This window comes from Lepisosteus oculatus, chromosome 6, assembly GCF_040954835.1.
Source record: "Lepisosteus oculatus isolate fLepOcu1 chromosome 6, fLepOcu1.hap2, whole genome shotgun sequence".
NCBI classification, from domain to species: Eukaryota; Metazoa; Chordata; class Actinopteri; order Semionotiformes; family Lepisosteidae; genus Lepisosteus; species Lepisosteus oculatus.
Genome location: NC_090701.1, coordinates 25,921,280 through 25,944,496, shown reverse-complemented (window position 1 = coordinate 25,944,496; position 23,217 = coordinate 25,921,280). Strand labels below are relative to the sequence as shown.

Genomic DNA, 23,217 nt, shown 5'->3' with positions numbered 1-23,217 from the left:
TCAATCATATACAGTACCTCAGTGGTTAAAACAACATTGAGGTTTATAGAAAAGATGATTTAAGGGTGACTCATAAAAATCTGCTGATCTGTGGAATTTGATGACTTGTCCACTCCTGACTTGAACTTTTTAGTTTTGTGAACAAATGAAAAAATAAGGATTTGATACTAAAAGTATTCTTATTAAGAAAAAAATCTTGTTAAGAAATAATTCCTTCACAAGAAGAAATTATTTTTGGAAAGTACTTAGGAAGACGAGAAACATATTAAATGAATATTTGAACATGGGATATAAACCAAATAAATTCATGCAATGGTGTAGACACCCAGAAATCTCATTTTAATTAAAAGTGAGAGCTTCTAAAGAAGAGAAAACTACTGTATATCCATATCCATTATTTTAGCTGTGAAGAGGTCAATATATTAGTATTTTAGTCTCTCAGCTATAACAGCCCTGAACAGATAATAAGCCTACCAGATTAGCCTACCTGTTAAAATTCGTGTTTAATGTTTAAGTAGCAAATTCTGTGGATACAAAATAAAAGTACAAAAACTGTCATAACTTAACAAAATAAGTATTTTTCTTTCATCTGACAGTGTCTTCACTGCCCCCCTTTCCATCTAGTGCATCAAATACTTTAGAAATGCTCCACCATCATTTCCAAATCATTTTAATATATTTTTTTACTTCTCAAGACACATTCTTCTAACCGCAAATCTGTAAAATCGGTACTTTGAGTGGAGTCCAATTGTGATTATTGTGGTTAAAATGTAAGAGGTCAAATGACCAATAGAACAATATACCAAATTGGATTGTTTAGAACATTTTAAAATACATTTTAAAATTATTCTAATTTTCATCATTGCAATTTAAAACGATCCTAGTTTTTGAGAACAATACATAAGAAACTAAAGGGATTTCCATTTCTTCCCAAACACTGATGTTTACTGTCACCTGGTTAGTTGCACTAACTCATGAGACAAGACTTAATGCTACTACTAATAATAACGGGAATGTTACTTTTAATTCTCGTCTGCGATGGATATAATTCTCGAGCATTTTACGTTTCGGTTCATTAATATTAATTTAATTTAATGTTTATATTGTAATATTTGTGTGCGTCAGCAGTGAAACTGCGCGTTGATTGATGGAGGGCAGAGCGGGAATAAGGGAGTAACAGACTATGGTTTAATGTAGGAGTTAACGCGTTCGGAGTTACGAGTTAAAATATTTTGAGTGGTGCATCGCCGTCCTGGGTTGTTATTTTATACACTTTGTTTGTATAAGAAACACGACATATATAGATATTTAGATAATGCCTCTGAAAAACCTGGACATTGCTCATACGTGTTGTATGTATTGGCTGTGGCTAAAGAGGGGGGGGGGGTATACAGTACATGATGAAGAATACACCGCGTATGCAAGTTTAGCGCTCACAACGCCAGACTGGGCTTCATCTACTCACGCCTGGGTATCGCAGCAACATGGTAACTGTGCGTGGTGACGTCGCCAGGCGGGAGCTGTGCGTGTCCTGCGTGTGCGCGCACGCTGCGGGTAGAGCAGGAGAAACAGACTGAGAGATGGCAAAAAGGTCTGCTCGCCTGGCGAAGCGGTGGAGTGGTTGAGACTGTATTAGACGGGCACAAGAGCAGCGGGCACGGTAAGAGTTTCCGCCAAACCTCCGAGCTGCTGTTTTGGAAATACGGTGGTACCATGTTCTTCAGATGGGTCACTTATCCCAGGTCTTGTCTCGTCCCCTCCGTTTCAGGCTCTGTGTGTCTTACAGAGGTTGTGCAGTCCGTGCGCTCAGAGTTGTTTGTGTTGTATTGCACTGTACGAAAAGATGGCGGACTCAAGTCTGGAGTGCTGGGGGCCTGTCCCGTGTTTGTTCTGGCTGTTAATAATCCCTAGCCGGGCTGGATTCTGTGCACCGATGAGAAAAAGATGATGATGATGATGATGATTATGATTATTATTACTATTATGTGTAAAAAGATGGTATTGCGTTTTCGAGACTTGGCAGATGAATAGTGTTCATAGCTCCGGTGATAAAACCCGGTAACCCATCGGCTGGAGTTGTGTCGTATAAATATTTTGTTTTCCTCAAAGTGAACTTTTATGACCTGTTTCGCTTGCTTCAACACCGCCGAAGTTCCCGTTGGTAAACGCAAGCAAATTGAATGTCGGGTTGTCCAGTCCTTCAGATTAAGCTGTGTATCGGATTACAAATAATTCAGTCTGCAGGGAAAATAATAATGATAGGAGTTTTAGTATTACTAGTGTGATAAAAATCGGATTTGACATTTAATAAACAATCGGCACGTCTCAGCTTTCCCTCACTGGTGTCAAGACTGGTGGGCCAGGATGATCTGCACAAAATGAAGACAGATTTATCAATTAAGGCAACAAGCATGTGGTATAAAAATCGCAGTATTCTCAGATGTTTTTGTTTTGTGGCGCAGGGGAGCTGAGAGGGGTCTGTAGAGCGATAATCTGCAAAGTTTGAAATATGTTTGACCAGGCTTTCAGATGAGCAGTGCTGAGCTGGGGGAAAAGTTCAGTAGTCTCCCTGTTCACAGGCGGTTTTATTAGAGGAATTACCGTTATCTCTGGTTGTATCGTGTTTGTACGTCAATAAAAATTTGCCAAGTCAAGCACGCAGTGACCCTTGCGATAGTGTTGTGTTATTTAGTTGCTTTGTTTTGCAGAAGTAATTGGGGGGGGGGGCTGCCAGTCTGAGCAGTCTCTGCTGCTCTGTCTCCATGAACCTTTTATTAGAAATAGTGTACTTGTACCTTTGGGTTGCCCCATTATTAATCCGTTTGTCTGATGCTTATATCCATTTGGGCCCATTTGTACATGCTGGGTATTTTCCTGGAGCAGTCTTGAGTGAAGTACCTCACTGGGGGGAAGGCTGACCTGGGGAAGACTTCTAAGACCAGCACTTGACACAAGGGAGTGAGTACTGGAGTTAGCTTGGGCATTTTGAGAAGTGCAAAGCCCCTACGTTTTGTTGAAGTGTGGGACTGGATTGGATTGTGCTCTGTAGTAAAGGTGCTTTACTCAAGCTGCTCCAGTAAATGCCCTGCCATTTAAATGGGGTCTCTTTGGGTCTGTCATTGAACAGTGAGAATTTATCGTTTGAGTTATCTGGTTAAATGAAGGATAAAACAAAATACAAGATCCACGACTATGGGATTCGGCTACAGTTATGCCAGTAAGACTGTCCAGTTAGTTGCACTATAATTGTTCTTTGGAAAGCAGTTTATATCGAATGATCACGCATCTTAATCAAACGATTTTACCTTTGAAAACAGCTGTTGGTGGTGTGGATGGTGCGTGTGCATTATATACTGTAAATGTGTAATGTTGCAAAAAATGTATTTGCAAGGTGTTAGTACTCCTTTTGCATCAATACACAGTCCTAGGCCTAATTGTGGTACACAGTAGATTTCACAGGGCCTTTTTGTCTGTCTTCATGCCACAAGTGGGTATGTTGATTCAGCCTTGTTTTGAAGTGTCATGCTCTCCCTATAATCATGTGCTCTCAGCACAGTATGGGTAGATGAAAGTGAAGCACCCCTGTTATCTGTTCAGCTCCACATGAGCTGGGTATTCCAGGCCTCGACTGATTCTCCTAACCAGGTGGACGGCTGTTACAGAGCTGACTTTCTATGGCTTTTCTGGAACAGGAATTAGAGCCTCACTGATTTGTACAGCTGCCTCCAGGGCTAGCCGTGATTTACAGAATTTGTGTTTTAAAGAAAAGGATAGGAGACTTACTGTTTCTTGTAAAGTGTTTGACTTTGTTTCTTGGTAGGTTGGTATGGTAGATATTGTGCATTTGTTGCCCTGTTCTGTAAAACCTCACACCTGGATTTTCAGTTTTAGCTAAGTAAAGCTAAGTAAAGCCTTTGTCAGATTGTTTTCTGCTTGTTAAGTGATGAGTTGGAATTAAAACACAGACAGTGTTTACCCTCAGTGACTTTACATTGGCACTTGTCTGTCACCACGTGGCTTAAACATTTCTCTCAATGTTATATTTTGGAATATTTTTTTAACATGCTTTTGTTTGATAATGTATTATCCCGCATTATACAGTGACACTGCTGTTCAAAAGCCTTAGACATGTTGTCAATCTACATTTCTATGTCAGTCTTATTGAAATATTAGCTAAATTCTTATATGCTAATAATTAATCCTGAAATGTATTTATTAATAAGTTAGACTCTAGTGTACTTTAAATTATACCTTCTGTGCTTCAAACAAGTTGGGGAAAAATCCAGGAACAAGTGAATCTTTAGAGAATTGTTGAAAGGGAAATTGATGTTGTCCAGGATTCAGCATTAATCCCTGCACACTCCTCCATACAGTATGAATACTTGTTCCTCACTATTTTGTGCAGTGATTGCAATGGTGATGGACTTATAGGTAGCATCTTTTTAGGTGCTGATGTTTGATTGCCTCTTAACCATTGAGAGGTACTGCACAGTGGATGGTCTCCTCCTCATGAGGTTAAGGTGTGGAAGAAACTGAGATGGGTCTTGCTGAGACAGAGGAGGGGGTAGGCATGCAGGGATAGTGGTGCAGCAGACTTTAAAAATAGCTGTGGGAATGTTCCTCTCAGCTAAAATGCATTTTTATATTTACTTACAATATTGATGCAATGTGACAAATGAACTCTGAGAGGTTGAGAAGAAGGGCAAAATCATTCATATACGCTGGCTCACATCCTTTCACTTTCCACTGTGCTGGTGTGGCAGTGGTGCTCAGGGTAGGATGGTGGCTTCAACAGAGCTGGGAAGCAGATGTAAGCAGATGTCACTTGTTGTAATCGGGCTCTAGCCTGAAGGAGGCGTGCTGTTTGTAACTGCCCCTGAATTGGGACTAAATGGGACTGATGGCAGACACCTCCATTCTGTACCTTCTGTACATTCTGTACCTATCACAGCTTAGTAAATAAAATTACAGTGAAGAATCTCCTTAATCTCCACTTCACTCTCAGAATGAACTAGAGAACTGGCCATCTTATCTACACATATGTTAAACAGGTGCTGTTTTAAAGTGACAGTAAAAACGTATTGTTCATTTGTAAGTAAAACTGGTCACTGGCATTTTAGTGGAAAGTTATTGGTCTCACTTGCTTATTGGCACTAATTTCGTACTGATTCAATGGCAGTTTCTAGCCAGTCTCTGTTGCTGCGTTCAGAAAGGGTACAGGAGTGTTAGCTGTCAGGATGGAGGTTGAACATGGTGAGGCATGGCTGTTGGAAGAAGAGGACATTGAATTTTAGGCCACATTATGTGGAGCCAACAAAAAGCCTTGTGAAAGCAGACAATCTTGGAAGTTCAGCTTTGTCTCATATTGTTGGTTCTTGCTTGGACCCTTACCAGCAAGAAATTAGCTTACCTAAAGCGCAGCGCTCAGGAAGCTATCTAATTTGGATTGTTGTGATGTACTGTACTTGCACGCTCATTGGCTGGGTGCTGAAAAAACAAATCTGTTCTCCTCTTTATCCATGGTCTCCAACCCAAGCGTGTTTATTTTGTAGCTGCTCGGAAGACGGTATAAAGGCTGAATTGTAACTGTTTACCTGTTGATATGTTTTTGTACCTGCGTTGCAGGAGTTTAAAAAATTCAAATAAAGAAGCTGAAATAGTTGAAAAAATAATGTGAAAATAAAAAGTCTTGTATGTATGAATGAAAAACTTAAGGTTTTAAGAACCCATTGATAAAATGTGCCTGAGAAACCAGATAATTTTAATTCTTAGATGGTTCTTGTACATAACATTTTGTCAGCTGTCATTCCATAGCCTATTTTCAAGGGACATGCAGAAATCTTTGAATGGCTTTGATTCATGTGGGGAAATAACTTGTCAATAATATGTAGCAGAATAACTTACATTTCTAAAACCTGGAGAGGTAGAAGAATGCCGGTCCAAAACGCAGACATTGCACAGAATTGCAGAGTGCACAGTAGTCTGCAGTGTTATTGTTTTATCAATTTTCAAATAATACAAAAATATATATATATTTAAATATAATGGGGTGTAACCCCAGCGTCCTGGCCATATTTTCCAATGGCCTTTACTGGTCATAGCCTCCTAATAGTCCCGATCTATGAATTGGCTTCATCACTCTGTTCTCCACCCCACTGATAGCTGGTGTGTGGTGAGTGCTCTGGTGCACTGTGGCTGCCATCACATATCCAGGTGGAGCTGCACATTGGTGGTGGTGGAGGGGAGTCCCCATTACCTGTAAAGTGCTTTGAGTGGAGTGTTAAGAAAAGCTCTATATAAGTGTAAGAAACTATTATTAATAATACTTGGAGTTACAGAAATACAACAAACCAGACATAGTATTTGCAGTTTCTATAGTTCATGCCATAGGAAAAATAAATGTTAGATTTGGTTATTTAAAGGTTAGCCATATTTGCTATTTCTTTGAAATGGTAGGGCATTACCCCCAGCACATTAATATAGAGAGAAGAGTCTGGAAAAAAAAAAACACTTGTGGCATGAAAGTACTTCAGTACTGTTTAGTGTCAGCTTTTTAAACTAAACCAGATTAAGATTAGAGTTTCCTTGTATTAAAGGAACAGTAACGTTAAATGAGTAGTCAAAGTATCCTATTAGCCTCAGTAGTTCTTTGTAGACTCTGTAACAAGAAGCCAGGTGTCTTAGTGTTTTAGAGGAAGGCTGTAAAGAATTTGCCCTATGTTTGTGTTGAAGAGCTTTCATCTTGAATTCCCACATCTCTGTTTCCTCTTCAGGTCTATTCTGTTGCCTTTGTCTGCTACAAAACCATACAAGTGTTTATCTCTGCTATGACTACTCATTTCCTGAAAATAAGGAAAACATCCATAATTACATGACTAGGAAGCAAAACATACACTGAACCCCATAAGCAATTCCTCTCTCAGGCTGCACTGCTAGAATAAGTGAGGAGAGTGCTGGCTGTATTATGCCATATTATAACAGAGCACTGCCAGAATGTTTATTATAGCCAGTAACTTTAGTTTGGTTTTTAAGAGGAAAATTTAAAATGGTCTCCTTCAGGTGAACCAAGAGAGGCTTTGCTTTCAAAGGTTAAAAAAATAATTGCAGCAAATGTTTGAAATGTAATTGCAATTCTTTGCAAAGTTCTAAAGACTCTTTTTTCGTCTCTGAGACAAAAAGATGGCTGCTCTCAGTAATGAGATTGAGCTCTGTACTTGGACTGCTTCAAGTAAATACAAAGCAAATAATATGAGCACCGTATTTCCACAAACAGGGCGCTTGTCTTCTTTAGACAACTATTTAGCTTGTGTACTGTCTTAGTATTTTAGAGGCAGTAACCCACACGAGATGCAAATTTCATTTTGGGGTTTCCTGTCTTCTGAAAAATGGCCTCCTTAAATGCACTTTACTTATTGAATGTGAATAGTGCATTAGCTTTGGCTCTTGAATTTGACAAATCAATAAGTTAAGGATTTGTGTGCTTGTCATGAGATCTTCCAAAACAGAGAGCAAGTGGAAATGCTGAGTTGGCTCTGAAGGGCTGGAGCATACCTTTCGGGCTGGTCCGCAGGGAGAGAGTTGGAGGCAGAAGTGGAGGGATCCTGTATGCACCTCCACTGATTTAATTCATCTGGGCAGCCACTGTAGGATGAATGGCCTCTCTGTCATCTCGTGAAGTATCGTTGATTAATCAGTTTGGCTCAGCACAAAGTGGATCATTTTTAGTGAAATGATTGAATAGCCTTGATTTGGCTATGAGATGGGGTCAATACCTGTGTCTTGGCCTTAACAATATGATTTTCTTTGGTGTTGCTGTTTCGATTCACTGTAGCTTTGTCCCACAGTGTGTTTCTTACAGTATCCTGTAATACACCATTCCAGGTTACAGTTAATTTTTCTGCACTGTTTCCTATATTAATATTTTCCTAAGGGACATGGAGGAACTTGGATACACCTGGGCAACAGCTCTGCTGGTGGTGTGAGTGAGAAGTGGACAGGCAGTGCACATTCTGTCATTGGCCAGTCGTCAGTTTCTTCACCCATGGTTGGCTGGTATACTCACAGTGCACTTCAAGTTAAATGCTTGTATGTAGTAATCATAAAGGACTTTTTTTTCTTTGGAATCAATACAGCCTTTCTCTTTGACTTCCACCAGGCTGGACCTCTGTGCATTTGATGCTCACTGGCCTGGTTTTGATTTGGGTAACGCCTGCTTTTCTTTGCGATGTGCTTTTAGCTGTATGAGGTCTTGGGGGGAGTGGGTGGAAGCAGAGGCGACTATCCTTCCTATGAGCTTTTTAAATATTGAACAATTATGGGCTTGCTTGGAAGCTGCACTACAGTGATCAGATCTCAGTGGCTCTCAATGATGTTGGATATATTGTTTATTTCTGAGTAAGCCGTGGCATTTATTGCAGTTACGGAGATGAATTCATGACCACTGCCTTTTCTGTTTAATTTGCCTGCGTTTATTTTCTTTTGTCTTTCTGCCATATTTCAGTTAAGATTTCAGGCTGGGATGGAACTACAGCAAACTGTCAAGTAAGCACTGTGCAGTTTCGTAAAGTTTTCTGTTGGAGCTGTAATGTGATGTTTCAGCAACAGATAAATCATCCACATGCCTAAAAAACATTTGGAAAAAGAAAATTTCAAATAGGCAATTAGTGAATGAGCTTTATTTTGAATGTTCATTTTGTCCCCTGTACAACTTTATAAGAGCTGTCTCTATGTTCTGCAAGTAAAATGTAAAAACATTTACAGAAGAAGACCATCTGAAGTAATTATACTGTAGACAGACCTAAAATAATAATCTTGTCTTCTATATGAATGGGAATTGCTTGCCAGTCATAAGCCAGTCCTCCGTCTTACAGCAGAGATGATCTGATGGAGAGCAAGACCTGCCTGTCACCATCTGAACATGTTGCATGTAGAAGGGACCAAGAAAAGGGCATTTTCTCTTGTTTTATGCTCTTGTGTGAGGAGGAAGAGTGAACAAATGTCATTGCTGTGTTTAGAGCTACCGTGCTCTGCATGGTGAGAGAGGGATGCTGTCAGAGAACTGTCAACTGTGCTTTTAAAGTAGCCACACAATTTGGAACTGCTGTAGAAACCTGTTGTGCAAAATTTAATTTAGCTCCCTTGTGTAAATGTAGGCTTTGAAAACATGGGTGTACATAGGCCTGTGAAGTTTACAGGGTTGCATAAAATGCGTTTCCAAACCTTGTTCACATAGAAAGTGACCAGCGGTTGAGGACTGCAGGTTTTTTTAGTTGAGTGGATCTGACTGTCCATAGAGGTGTAATTAGCAACTTTTATCGTCATGAAAAAAGATGCATGAATCTTAAAAATATGAACAGTGTTTGCACATGCATTTGATTGCATGTGTGTTAGATAATCAGAATGTATCAGTGCAGCTGGTGTGCTTTGAGTAAGACTGTGCTAGTCTTGTTGCAGTTTGGATAATTGAAATCGGTTAAAGTAGCACAGTTAAGAAAAGAGAGAACCCAATTCTTCACACAGTTCTGCACAGTGATGCAGATCTCTTCTTTAAACCTTTTACTGCAGTAATTTGGTTTTACCTAAGAAGTACTTTATATTTATGGCAGAGTGTAAATAATGCAAAGTAATGTTAATCATGAAAAAGATATCTAATTTCCTGGTTTCCCTGATGTTGAGACAGATTTTGATGGAATAGCCCAGGGCCCTTAGACCAGTGTACTGCAAGTGGACGGTATACAGCTGTGCTGTACACATTCAGGGGGGACACCTGTAGAGATCCAGTATAGTTTCTTTGTCCGATTTATTTGACCATATGAATTGTTTTATGAATTATGAAAACCAAGTCTAACACTGTTCAATCATTTTTTAATGCTGGTAGACTGACAATTCGAACAGTTGTCTCATACAGCTTTGGTAATGTGCTGTTTAGAGATCGTATTGGAACATCATGATCAGTGCAGCGTAATGCTCTTTCAACATGCAGAATACTGCTGTGTTAGTAATCTAGTTGGTTGAAAGCGTGTTTAGCTATAACATTGGTCCCTGTGCTCCCAGGCAGAGAGAACATGTGTTAAAAGTTCAATTTCCTACTCCTTGCAGCTGTGGTTGGACCTGCTTTTGTCTGTGGATGACCATGTCCTACTTACTTTATTTTCTATCTTTAGTCATAAGGTGCAAAACTCTACAAATGTTAATTTTTAAGTGAATCGGGTTTAGGTTCCATTTTGGGAAAACCTCAAAACATTTGTCAGACTGTAAACCGTAATTAGGTCAATTGAGGAAAAAGCAAGATCAAATCTAGGATTTTAATAACATTCATGATGGTTTCTTCAGTGTTTACTTAAGGGAATTTGTCATTTCACTTTTCCAGTTGATATAATACAAGCAGCTCAGAAACCATTAAAGGGCAAGCATTTTGATGAGATCCAGGTATTGTGATAACGTTTTGGGATCCTCTTAAATTCTTCAAAAGACATGATGTCTCTGAGCAAACGATTTATATTATATCCTCAGTTTTTTCCAACTTTCGCTAAATTGAAAGAGAAGATTCTTTTAACTGTTTTCGAAATTAATCCCCAAAAAATAATTTTTGTCCAATAATGCAAAACAATGATAAGTCTCGGCCTGTCTCAGGAACTTCAGACTTGTTCGAAGAACCTGGCTGTTATAACTGCACCGATGTGCAGATCTATTAGTACTGAAAAGATTGTGTAAAAGAGCCCTGTATGTAACAGTTACGTGTGGGAGGATATGCTGAGATGTTTAAATGTGCTGAGGTAATCTGCATTGTGTGTGGATGTTCATGACAATTATATATCTAAATATATATAAAGTGAATAATATTACTTTACATGACACTTCCTCTCCTGTGCTGTATATTTGGGACCAAAAATTGGCTTGTTGACAGTGGAATGCCTTGTTTTAGAAATTTGCTTAATCCTTCCATTTTAATTTCTTTGAATGTCAGATGCTACAGTACAGTTTGTTGCTTCAACATGTCTTTCATTTATATATTTGTTAGATTAATGCTTAATTAAAGTAACTTGTATGACTCAAGTGACATGATTATAATCCATGTTCTCTTATCACCGTTTTTCTTTGCTGCTTTGAGATTATACTTCTCATGAGAATGCTGAGGCCATTGTGAACCAACTTGAGAAAGAAAGTGCCGAGAGGCTGCTTTAGGGATTCAAGAATTGGTGCTTCAGTTTGTATCACCTGTGTTTTTACTCTGAATGCGGCATCGGCAATCTTATTGAATCCCTTTTCCAAGTGTCTTACATCATGCTATGTTCTGTTGGAAGTATCTACTAACCTTTCCTCTCTAAGTGGGTTTAAACATGACTTGTCTGAGCCTTGTGAGCTTCTTCTTGGCTTTTCCAGGTGTCTTCACTGTGCTCTCTGCACAGTCAAGCTGGTCGCAAGCCACAGCAGCAACGCCGATGATGAATCCTCCAGATTTCAAGCATGTCGTTGCGCTGCAGTAGCTCTTGTTAGTTGTGTGCAGCAGTGCTTTATAGTGTGTGGTTAATGGGGAAAATCTGTGTGTCAGTGAATCCCAGTGGGGCATCTTTTAAACAAGCACGTCAGATACTCCAAATTCTTTGCTGCGAGTTTGTGAAGAAATTGACATGGGGACTAAATTCTGCCTTGAATCTTAAATGTTCGAGCCGCCAAGTGATCTTCTAGAGGAGGAACTGCTAAAGCACTGCTCTCATTGTCAGCCTTTGGTCTATTCACAATCATAACATTAATTGCAACCTATTAGTGGGAGTCTGAATATTTAATATTTAAATTTAACCAGCTGAACATAATGAAAAGCTCTTACGTTGTATCTGCTACTTCTAATGCTCTTGACACTTTTTTTTTTACATCCATATACAGAACAGAGATTTGGAAGGCAGGACTTTTATTTAAGAGATTCATGACTATTTTCCAGTGCATCTTCTTGAATTAAAAAAAAATATTAACGTAAAGGAGTTTCTATATGAGTACTGTAATATTCAATTCAGATAGAAAATAGTCTGAATATTTCTGCACTAAACACATTGTTGCCAGCACACCTGTGGTTAACCTTCCCCTTCTTGAATTTCAGTAGTTTGTGTGCCATGTGTTCTGAGGCAGAGTGAGTAATGAGGCACAGAGCAGTGCTTTCTTGCTGCATTGTGTAGTCATGCTCAGCTGTGAGCAAGGATTCATTTTGCTGATTGTGGAAAATTTCTTGGCTTTCAAACCAGCTGTAAGGAAGCTAAGAAAATAATATAGTCCTGTCCAGTTGCTTTTAATGAATCTGGGATCAGACTGTAACAATTATGAGTTATTGTTTGTAAACCTCTGGGTGTTTTAAGTTGGGCACCTGAATGATTTTCAGACTTTGTGCCCATGTGTATTTGTCTTGTGTGAAGAATGGCATGAAGCTTTTAGGTCTTGGGCATCACTGTGCGTAAACAATAGATGCTGGTATTGCTGGTCTGAGCTCTCTCATTTCCCAGTTGGAGGTGTGCAGAACATATGTGGTATTTATTATGAAAGGGAGATGATCAAAGTCAAACTGATCCTTATTTTTTTCTTCCTTCTACAGTAGAATCATGGGCCGCAGTGTCAGGTGTGGATCTCCGACGGCTTAGTGATCACGCAATCGTAAGTACCTCCATCAGGTACACGTGTGTTGAGATCAGTCTGCACCCTTGGGCCAAACAGTGTCATTACTGGTGACCACAAACATGATTTAGTTCCTGTAGTGCTGTACTTCCTGGTTCGGCTCCATGTGTTATGGATCTAGCCTTTCTTCCCTTAACAATAGTCCATTTAAATGACTTTGACAGCCATAACGTTTAGTGTCCTAAGACACTAGGCAGCAGTGGTCCTCGAACCTACAGTAGTGCAAGCTGTGACGCTAGCTGAGTGAGTGCAGCTGCCATTTCCAACCCTTGACAACAGCTGGCCTTTCCATTATTGTACAAGGGTGGTCTGGAGGTCTTGCACAGGTTACTGTGTAAAGTAACAGCTTTTGTCAGATTTTAGTAGCCAACTGTCTAGCATGGAAAGAACTCTTAGGTTTGATTTAGTGTGATCTTTTTAAAAAGGAAAAAAAGCTATAAGATTTAAGGCCATTAAATGGGCACAACTATTAGGCCATTGGGCCACAATAACTAAGGCCATTGTGTACTTCAACTTAACATTGAAGCAAGCCCAGGTTTTGATTTTTTTGCAAAATCTCTTTGATATGGACCTTTGCTGAAAAGATACATCTACAGTCCAGGTGGTGCATGAATTGTTAATGCAATAGGTACTTGTTTTGCTTCCTTTTAAACTCTACAGTATAAGGCGACGATATTACAACCATTTTTTTGTAACCAATCTGAATGCTAGAAAGATAGATACTACTACTAATACTTCTATATTTCTCCATGTCCTCTTTATTATTAATTTACTTCTTGCTTTGGTTAGTAGGTGGGAACCCTGAGCAATAAAGTCTGGTGCCACCTTTGGTAATACTGTATATGTTCAACTAAACAGTACAAAGAGATTGTTCTAAAGCAGCAGGACAAACGGTTAGATATTTAAAAATGCATCTGTTGCTTTAGTGTATGCTTATGTTTGTATATCCTTTTGGTGCTTGTGCCAGGCTCCAGGAATGTTATCATTGAATCCACGTTTCAGGAAGGGACATGAGGACGTGCAGAGGGAGTAATGTTGCTTTGACAGGGCTTTTAATGTTTCTGTCAAGATTGATTACTTGTAATTGGAACGAAAATTGCAGTACAGGCAGCTTTAATGTATTACATGGAAATCAGTTTATCAGAGGAGGAGTAAAAGAGGAGTTCTTTTGATAGACATGTTGCCCAGTTAAGTGGGTGATCCAGGTGAGTTGAAATGGCCATTCATCTGGCCCTTTAGTTCAGTGGTAGACAGGAGGCCCACTCCTTTTAATGTCTTCCCATTATACCAGTAACCAGCTGATTTAGCTTGACAAGAGAAGAAATGAAAACCTGTGTACATACTGACTCTCCTGGACCAGGTTTATACAGTCCTGGTTTGAGTAGCTCAGTTCTTATCAGCATCATACCTGCCCCACCTTTTAAGATTAGGGAAATAAAATAGTCTATGTAGGCTATTTATAAGTTGAGCTTGACTTGCCCAGCCCTATAGGAATATATTTTTAAAACTAAAATACAGTGTCGGTTTTTGACTTTTTAGTTATACTGAATGGAATGTAACCATCTCCAAGTTTATATTAGGTCTAGCAGCACTTTTGAATGCTAAATTTGTGTGGATATCGGTTTTAATTTTGTGTTGTTGTAAAGCATCTCAGTGTAATGATTAATGTTATGTGAAATCGATTACTTGTCAATTTTGAATAGAAGCATCAGAGGTTTCATTAAAGGTGCAAAGTGTACCAACCAGCGTTTAAATATTGGCATTACATTTTCAGAACTTTGCATGAGCTAAGCAGCTCAAGTGTGAGTGACGTGAAATGAAAACTTGCCTGATCCTGTCCTTGATTTTTTGCACAGTCCTGTGTAACTGAAGTGCGTTTGTGATATTAAGCTTTTGCAAGCTTGTACATCTTACTGCTTTAAATTAAAAATAAAAAATAAGATGTATATTCATATTTTTTTGCTTAAGTGTTTGAAATTGTATAGTGTCTGTAAAAACACTATGTACTGTAATACTGTTGCAGTTCTTTGACTTTGACTTGTTGAGGAGTCCACAGTGAAAGATGTCTGAAGCTGGCAGGAGGGTTTTAGACGCATCATGACCACAGGACCCTAGAGTGGGTTGTGATCCCGTCACTACGTGGACCATACTATCGCAAACTTGTCCTGGGGTCCCACACATAAGCTAGTTCTTGGTTCAGCCAAGTTCTTACTTAATTGTACCTTTAATTAAATAACCTTCTTATTTGTCATTTGAAAGTTACAGCTTAAAAGTTCACATGATGAAATGCAGTAGTTAACAGCATCTGAAATACCTGAAATGAAAATGTAGTCTCGTCATAACTCTATAAGGTAAAATAAAAGCTTGACTAGAACAAAACCCCGTTGATGAGATTCCCCAGGACCAGGTTTGGGAACCCTGCTTTCTCCAAAAGTGGAAAGTTTGGCTCATGCTTTGCTGCAAAGGGTTTTTCAGCATTATCTGTGGAAATAAAACAGTTAGTCAGTAACATCCAGGTTACAGTAATAAAGAGGACATGCAGAAGTGCCGGAGTCTAATTACCTCTCCAATATTCAGAGATGTGCTACCAACTCTACTTCTTGGCAAACAAGTCATTTTTTAAGATACTCCAGACAAACTTCCTTAGCCTTTTGTTTACAGATGTTCAATCTTTATTTTATTCAACACTGTTAGAAGATTACACAATTCAGCTAAAGCTCAATTTGGCTGCTATATTTAAATATTTTGTGTTACCTAAAACATGCCATTGCTTTATAATGTAAAGTTTAAAAAGAGCATAAAATGCCTATTGCATTAACATTTCTTGCACTACCTGTATTGAAGAAATCTTGAGTTTTATCAAAATAATAAATTCTAAAAACAGTAGTCACCGTCTTAATTTGTTCATCAACTTATAATATCATCTGAATGCCGTCTGTTTTTTTTGTGTTTTAGGCTCTCACAGCAGCTAATGACATGGCCACAGCCTCGACCAGGTCAGACAGCAGTAATCGTCACAATGGGAGATCACAGCTACACACAACTGGTAAGGAGCTGAACTGTGTTGCCACGGGAACCCCACTACACTTTTCTGGGTTTCTTTGTTGTTGTTTTTTTTTAAAAGGATCCAGCATTTGTAGCTAATAAACCTGGCAACTTATTCTGTTCAGAGTTTCTGAAATTTACTCTGGTTTTGAGAGGGCATGTAAGTGCTTAGTGAAGTTTGCTTGCTCCTTTTTTAAAGCAAAGTGATCATTAAAGCAAAATTGGAGTCTTACTGATAAATCACCACTGTTCCTGTTGCCTTAGGGAATTACCATTTCAATTGATAGTACTGTGACTGCGGCGCATGTGGAGGTAATATACACATGTGTATCTCATGGGTATCTACTGCATAGGGCCCTCTAAAGTCTAAACATGGATTTTCACTGAATTTTAATAACTATTTCTCATGTTGAAAATTGTGATGCATAAATACAACAACTGAGTATTTTAATAATGGCAATTCGAACAGACTGATAGTGTTGAACATCCTTCTTTTGAAGGTGCAGAAGTTTAGGGATCCTCATAAAAGAGCTGTGAACATCCTGTCAAGTCACTGGGTCACTTGAGTGTTAGGAGCCCATAGTTGAAAGTCAAAAACCTTTCTGTTAAAGAAAAGTAGGCAATTGTGAAGATGAAAGATATAGCAGACACAATGTTACAGGCTCCTTTATTGGCTAGTGAGAGCCAATGTCCATATCTGATGTGTTGACTTTGTGTGGGGACCAGATTCTGACAAGGTGGGAGTGTAGGTTTGTACACATCTTGAGAGCTTTCACTTATAGAACCAGTGGTTACAGTTGCTAAAATGTACAATATAATGTAAATAAATGCTATAGTGTAACTTAAATTGACATATTTTTGCTTTTCTCTAGTGTGACTGTGCCCCATTGGATATATCAAAGCTCAGTTGGCACTGGGTGTGCACATGACAATTCAGAACTTTGTGTTTTGTTTTTTTTAATTGTAATGCGCATATGAAGAAAGCTCAATTTTTCTGAAAGCAAGGGAATTGAGACATCCTCCGATAAAGTATCTAGCAAGGTTATTCTGGTAGCACTTTTCAGTGAAGAGAGTTTTATCTCTGTTTTTCAAAGAAAGGTTGTTAAAACTAATAATACATCTTATTAGATAAGATGACTTTATTTGCCATATGGAATTTCTTTTCGCATATCCTAGCTTGCTCTCCATGAGACACACAGGTGGGGAGAGAGAAGCTTGGGGTCAGAGTGCAGGGTCAGCCATTTATAAGGCGCCCCTGGAGCAGTTGGGGTTAAGCTCAGGGCCTTGCTCAGGTGCCCAATGGAGTAGGATTTCTCTGCCGGCTGCGGGATTTGAACCGACAACCTTCCAGCCACAGGCAGATCCTTAGCCACAGAGCCACTGCCCTGCACCGGAGCCTTAACAGGGCCTGTGATGTGTGTTTAGAATCTAGATCTTGTTAGAGGTGTTGAAATCCCAGCTTAATTCTCTACATTCCTCCTGTTCAGGCTGTTAGTTGTTTTCTTGTTGCCAGACATACTCTTTGTTTCATTCTTATGTTTATTTTTCTACTTCATAAATATATTGGCAAAGTTTCCTTCTTCACTATGCTGATGAAGAGTTTTTAGTGAGATGTATGATGCTGTTCTGCCTAAAGTCCTCTTTAAAGTTGGGCTAGTTTCTGCTTCACAGTTAAAAACACTAACTGCTCATTAGGGAACAAGGTCCATGCTGCTTGTCACTGAATAACGTAGCCACTGACAATTTTCCCTGTGTCTTAGAGGACAATACTGATCACTAATCTTAGACTAAGTTTGTCTCATTTAGGTCCTGCAGTTTGCTTACTGCTTTATAGTGGGAGGTAATAAAAATGCAACCAATGAGTATTTAGAAAATAATTTTATTTAAAAAAATGTGATACCAAATTAAGTTCAGATGAAACATTCCCTATATTTAGGAATGAAAACTGACCAACAGGTCAGATGGTGTCTTGGTTTCTCTGGCATAGTGAGGTGACAGAACAGTGAAAACACACAGTAGACAAGTTCTCTATGGTCTAGGTTTAGTATGGTCCAAAGCTGCTCCCATTTGTCTCCACTGAGATGAACCAGCCTCACTGTAAACTAAAAGATCTAGTAGTTCATGGAGGCAAAACTGGGTTCTCATTAACAAAAGCCTCTTCACAGGACAGTCTGCTTTTTTAAACCGCTGCCCAATTATGAGAAATGCTTCTCTAGACCAGATATTGTATTGCTGTTGTGCACTAAATGAACAGGTTTACTGAAATATAAAAACAGCCCTTTGCCTCTAAATTTAGTCTTTGCCATGATCACAAGTATATAATATGTTCCAGTCCCTAAAGAGTAGCCCAAACAAATCTACAGCTGGGGCTTTAAATCTGTAGGCAGAAGTTCATACAGTGCCTATTCTTGGTGAGTGTCATTTTGAAGAACTGTAAAGACTCAGGTTACAATACAGCAGAGTAAATGTACAAGCAAATACACAGAATTAAAGTAACATTGTGCTGCAGTTCTTGGTTGTAGATTTAATATTGGTTCCAAACATTTTAGTTTAATAACAAAGTTATTTTACAAAGTTTTGATAATGTATTTGACTTAGGTTTAAATTAAGATGTGCAGCTGTTTTATTTGGGGCATTATTACCTTTAATAATAATAATAATAATAATAATAATTGCTTACACTTATATAGCGCTTTTCTGGACACTCCACTCAAAGCGCTTTACAGGTAATGGTTGACTCCCCTCAACCACCACCAATGTGCAGCATCCACCTGGATGATGCGACGGCAGCCATAGTACACCAGAACGCTCACCACACATCAGCTATTAGTGGGGAGGAGAGCAGAGTAATGAAGCCAATTCATAGACAGGGATTATTAGGAGGCCATGATTGATAAAGGCCAATGGGAAATGTGGCCAGGACGCCGGGGTTACACCCCTACTCTTTATGAGAAACACCCTGGGATTTTTAATGACCACAGAGAGTCAGGACCTCGGTTTTATGTCTTATCCGAAGGACGGTGCCTTTTTACAGTATAGTGTCCCCGTCACTATACTGGGGCATTAGGACCCACATAGACCGCAGGGTGAGCGCCCCCTGCTGGCCCCACTAACACCTCTTCCAGCAGCAACCTTAGTTTTTCAAAGGAGGTCTCCCATCCAGGTGCTGACCTTGCTCGCACCTGCTTAGTTTCAGTGGGTTGCCAGTTGTGAGTTGCAGGGTGACATGGCTGCTGGCTGCATTGTAATGTAAAATATCTCCACTGAATTCCATTTCACAGTTAAAGAGACAGAGATCAGTTAATGCATAGATCACTGAGAATAATCATCAGGCGCTTTTAGACAGTCTAGATTCTTTTGTTTGCCCAGTGATGACGACTGCAGCTTCTACTGTGATGTGACATCCTAGAATACTATAAGACTATACCATAAGACTACTGTAGAATATTATAAAATGTCTCTTTGCCAGCCAGGAGTCCTAGAGAACACAGGTCAAATAAAATTTTAGATTAAATAAAATTGAAGGAACTATGTGCATGGATTTAAACAAAAAACGTATTTCAGAAAGACCACAGGAGTCCAGCAGATGTGCTGCACCATGACTGTGTTGAATCTGCATTGTTGCAGATAATCCAGATTTATTGTGACAGACACTGTACCAATTAAATAAGCAGAAAACGTTATTTGTCGAGTGGTGGACAGTGCTGAGGGTTTTAGAAGGTTTCGTTACCCTCTAGCACACTGATGATGCAGTATATCAATCCTGTTTATTTCAGACACTTACTGTGCAATCTGTACGTATTTGGACAGTGACACAATTTCTGTTGTTTTGGCTCTGTACTCCAGCACATTGGATTTGAAATGAAAGTGCAGAATCTCAGCTTTAATTCAATGGTATTTATGTCTATATTGAGTGAACCATATAGGAATTGCAGCCCTTTTTATACATAGTCCTCCCATTTTAGGGGACCAAAAGTAATTGGACATTTGGCTGCTCAGTTGTTTCTTGGCCGGCTGTGTGTTGTTGCATCATTAGTTCATGCACAAGAAAGTTAACAAAAAGGTCTAGAGTTGATTCTAAATGTGGCATTTGCATCTGGAGTCCTTTTGCTCTCTCAATATGAGGACCAAAGAAGTGTTATGCCATTAAAGTGGGCCATCATGAGGGTGAAAAATTAGAATAAATCAATCAGAGACTTAGCACAAACATTAGGTGTATCAAAATCAACTGTTTGGTACATTAAGAAGCAAGAATGCACTGGTGAGCTTAGCAATAGCAAACGACCTGGTAGACCACAGAAGACCACAGTAGTGGATGACAGAAGAATACTTTCAATCGTGAAGAAAAACCTAGAATCGGTTTTAATTCATCAATTGCAAAGGATTTGCAAACATGCCAAATTTTGTTTAAGATTTATTTGAATGTGTCCAATTACTTTTGGTCCCATGAATTGGGGGGACTTTGTATAAAAGGGGCTGTGATTCCTATATGGTTCACCCAATATAGACGTAAGTACCCTCGAATTAAAGCTGATATTCTACACTTTAACCTCATAGTCATTGTTTCATTTCAAATCCAATGTGCTGGAGTACAGGGCCAAAAGAGCAACAATTGTGTCACTGTCTAAATACTTATGGACTACACTGCATGTGGGTCATGGCTTTGTGTGTATTAGTTGTGTTTTAAATGGTTTATACCCCACCTCTCTCATCTTGGTGCTTAGTTGTTGTTGAGGTCATGATAGTTCAAGTTGAAGATGGGGGCCTGGTGGTATCCAATCTGACTACTTTGTTTCCTTCAGGGTTCCTGCTTTTCCTTTCCCCTTATTTCCTTTTCTTTTCTCTTTGTAGTTTCCTCTGCCAAACTCAAGAGGAAGAAGAACTGGTTTGGAACTGCTATCTATGTGGAGGTAGCTACGGATGGAGAGGCCAAGAAAACTGCAAAATCAAACAGTTCTTCTAATCCAAAGTGGGACGAACGCTTGACGCTGTAAGATCGTTTTTTCTTTTCTTGTCATAGTTCATATGTCTGTGGAATCAACCTCTTGAGCTACAGTCATGGGATTTCAAGGTCATTTACTTTAATGTGAAACTGTGACCAGTATCTTTGTCTTGTCTCTTAGTGATAATATACATTTTTGTGTTCTGTGTCCATGGATAATCCATTAATCAGTATTTGTTACTGTATTTGTTGCTGTGTAATTTGTTTCTCAGAAGCATTGGCCTGATTATATTTTGTGTGCTAAAATGCAAATGAACAGGAAGTATGAGGTGACTGGGGGATTGTGTAGTTATGTAGCTTTCAGCATCTCTTGCTTCTCACTGTGCCAGGGTACTCCTCCCAAAACCTTTATTAGTTATTATTTAGAGCATCAGGGATTTGGTTCCTATGGTTCCAGCTTTTTGCTGTTGTGTCATATGTAAATAAACAAGTGCTTTTGAAGTACAGCATTTATTTTCTTTTGGTAGTTCAGCTGTTCAGTATGTGAAAAGCATATACTGGTTTTCTTCATCCTCAGCATACTTAAAATACACGAATAGTCTGTGCTGAATTTGTTTTGGAGTTCATTGGAGCCATTCTGTAAGCAGAGGATACGAAGCCTTGTGATGTGCTGTGCTGGGCAGCCAGAGTAGATTGCAGCATCGACTCCAATGGGGGTATAAAAACAGTGGCAGGCAGACATCAGATGCACATAAAAGAATTTGCACTGGTTTTGAGTCCTAGGTTTGATTCTGGACTGGGTGCTTACTGTGAGGAGCCTGGATTTAATCTGTGTGCTCAGGTTTCCTCTCGCCTTCTGTACGCATGTTGGCTAGGTTAGTGTCTCTACGTTGTCCCTGTGTGCTTGTGTGTTCCCTGTGAAGGACAGGTGTTCTGTCCAGCGTGTCTGGTCTTGTACCCTGTGTTTTCTGTGTGGACTCAGGAGTCACCAGGACCTGTATCAGGAGTAATTAGATTTCAGATAACAAATGGGTAGTTTTTTTGCAGTTTACAGGTTTGCTTTTTCAGCTGTGCATTTCAGTGTCTCTAATAATTCACAATCTAACCTGGGGAAAAATGCAGTTAAAAAATGGCTGAAGTACAGTGTGGAGAATAGGAGGAAGTGATTGAGTTTAATGCCAGTCTAGTACCCACTGCGCACCCTCTTCATGCTCTGCTTCAAGATTCCCTGTGCGCTGAATATTAATATCACACTGCAGAGATGAAAGTTTGCCTGACAGCTGGTTTTCAGGACCTTCTTCTTGCCATTAAAATGAAGGTGTAATTCTTTGTGGAGTTAGCATTTTTATTTTCTTGCATTTAATTTCTTCTCATAAGAGTTTAAAGGTTGCGAATATCAAGTAAGTGGGTTTCAATAACATTGTACATTCCACAATTTCGAAACTGATTTCTAATATTGGTACTACACTCCACAATACTTTATAGGTTACTTTCATCCAAGTATAGTGAACATCAGACAGCATATTAATCAGTCATATAATATTTTCTTAAATTGTACTTCGTACTAAAAAGCAATTAAAAATATCCTTAATCTAAGTGATTGTTCAAAATAATTTCTCTGAGCTGCCATAATAAATATTTTGAGCAGCAGGTGACAGAGTCAACCAAGAAGAAAACTATGGTAAAACCAGGTATAACACAAGTCTGTAAAACTGCATTATCTTGACTTCCGCTCTGGTTTGTAAGTGATAGAAAAGGGAACTGATATCCAGTAATACACACAGGTGTGACAGACTTTAGCCACTGTGGACATGAGGCTGTGAAAGATAAGATATCTGAAACTGCCATTTTTTAAATGTGACTTTAAAATGAGGAGTTTATAGCTTTCAAAGTCTTGAGTGAGTGTTTATGATTGAATTGTTAGCCTACATCTAACTAGTGTTACTGTGATGCTAATTTGCTTTGTAAATTATTAAACATTGTTCATACTCAACCTGCATTAACTGCACATGTGATTTTTCAAGTTAACATTGCGTGAGATTTCCTTAGTATCTTTTGATATGTTTGAAATCTAACAAGAATTGTGTTTGAGAAGAATTCGTGAAGCTAAGTGACACAAAGTGAATGGACAGAATACCTGGGATGACGTCTGTCTGCTTCTCCTCCATTCATTCTGAAATTAAGCTTTACACAAGCTCTGCTTGTGGACTAACCCACTGGTTTTTATCCAGCTGTTTGGGGGGCATTGGGGCTCCTCAGAGACTGTCTAGGGGTCCCTAGAAATAAAGGGAACCTCAAATCTAGTAACCTTTAAAATCAGTCTTGTTAAAGCGGTGATCTCCTATGTAGTACTGCTTTTAATATTTTATAATATTATAATCATCATGCTGAAGTCTTATGTTTGTGTGTACATATGGGGTCCTTGTTGAGAAAATGATTTTTTGCCAAAAAAAGATTGAAAATCTATGGTATAGGCAGAAGCCACCACAGAGAGGCCTTAACCACATATGTCCAAGTGGTACAGAGCTACAAATATTTTATATTGTTATATAGTTAATAGTAGTAAACAT

The 23,217-nt window shown here is 39.0% G+C and overlaps 1 protein-coding gene across 2 annotated transcripts in view; it reads left to right on the top strand.

Annotated features, from left to right (window-relative positions):
- The first annotated feature begins 1,529 nt into the window (after positions 1–1,529).
- The window catches only part of LOC102695344 (NEDD4-like E3 ubiquitin-protein ligase WWP1), a 47,726-nt gene continuing 26,038 nt past the window's right edge, over positions 1,530–23,217 (top strand). For both annotated transcript variants that reach the window (XM_015354424.2, XM_015354425.2), the window contains exons 1-4: positions 1,530–1,660; positions 12,581–12,639; positions 15,616–15,706; positions 20,557–20,695. In XM_015354424.2, coding sequence (XP_015209910.1) covers positions 15,637–15,706; positions 20,557–20,695 — 209 coding nt within the window. In that variant the 5' untranslated portion in view covers positions 1,530–1,660; positions 12,581–12,639; positions 15,616–15,636. The remainder of the gene's footprint in view (positions 1,661–12,580; positions 12,640–15,615; positions 15,707–20,556; positions 20,696–23,217) is intronic.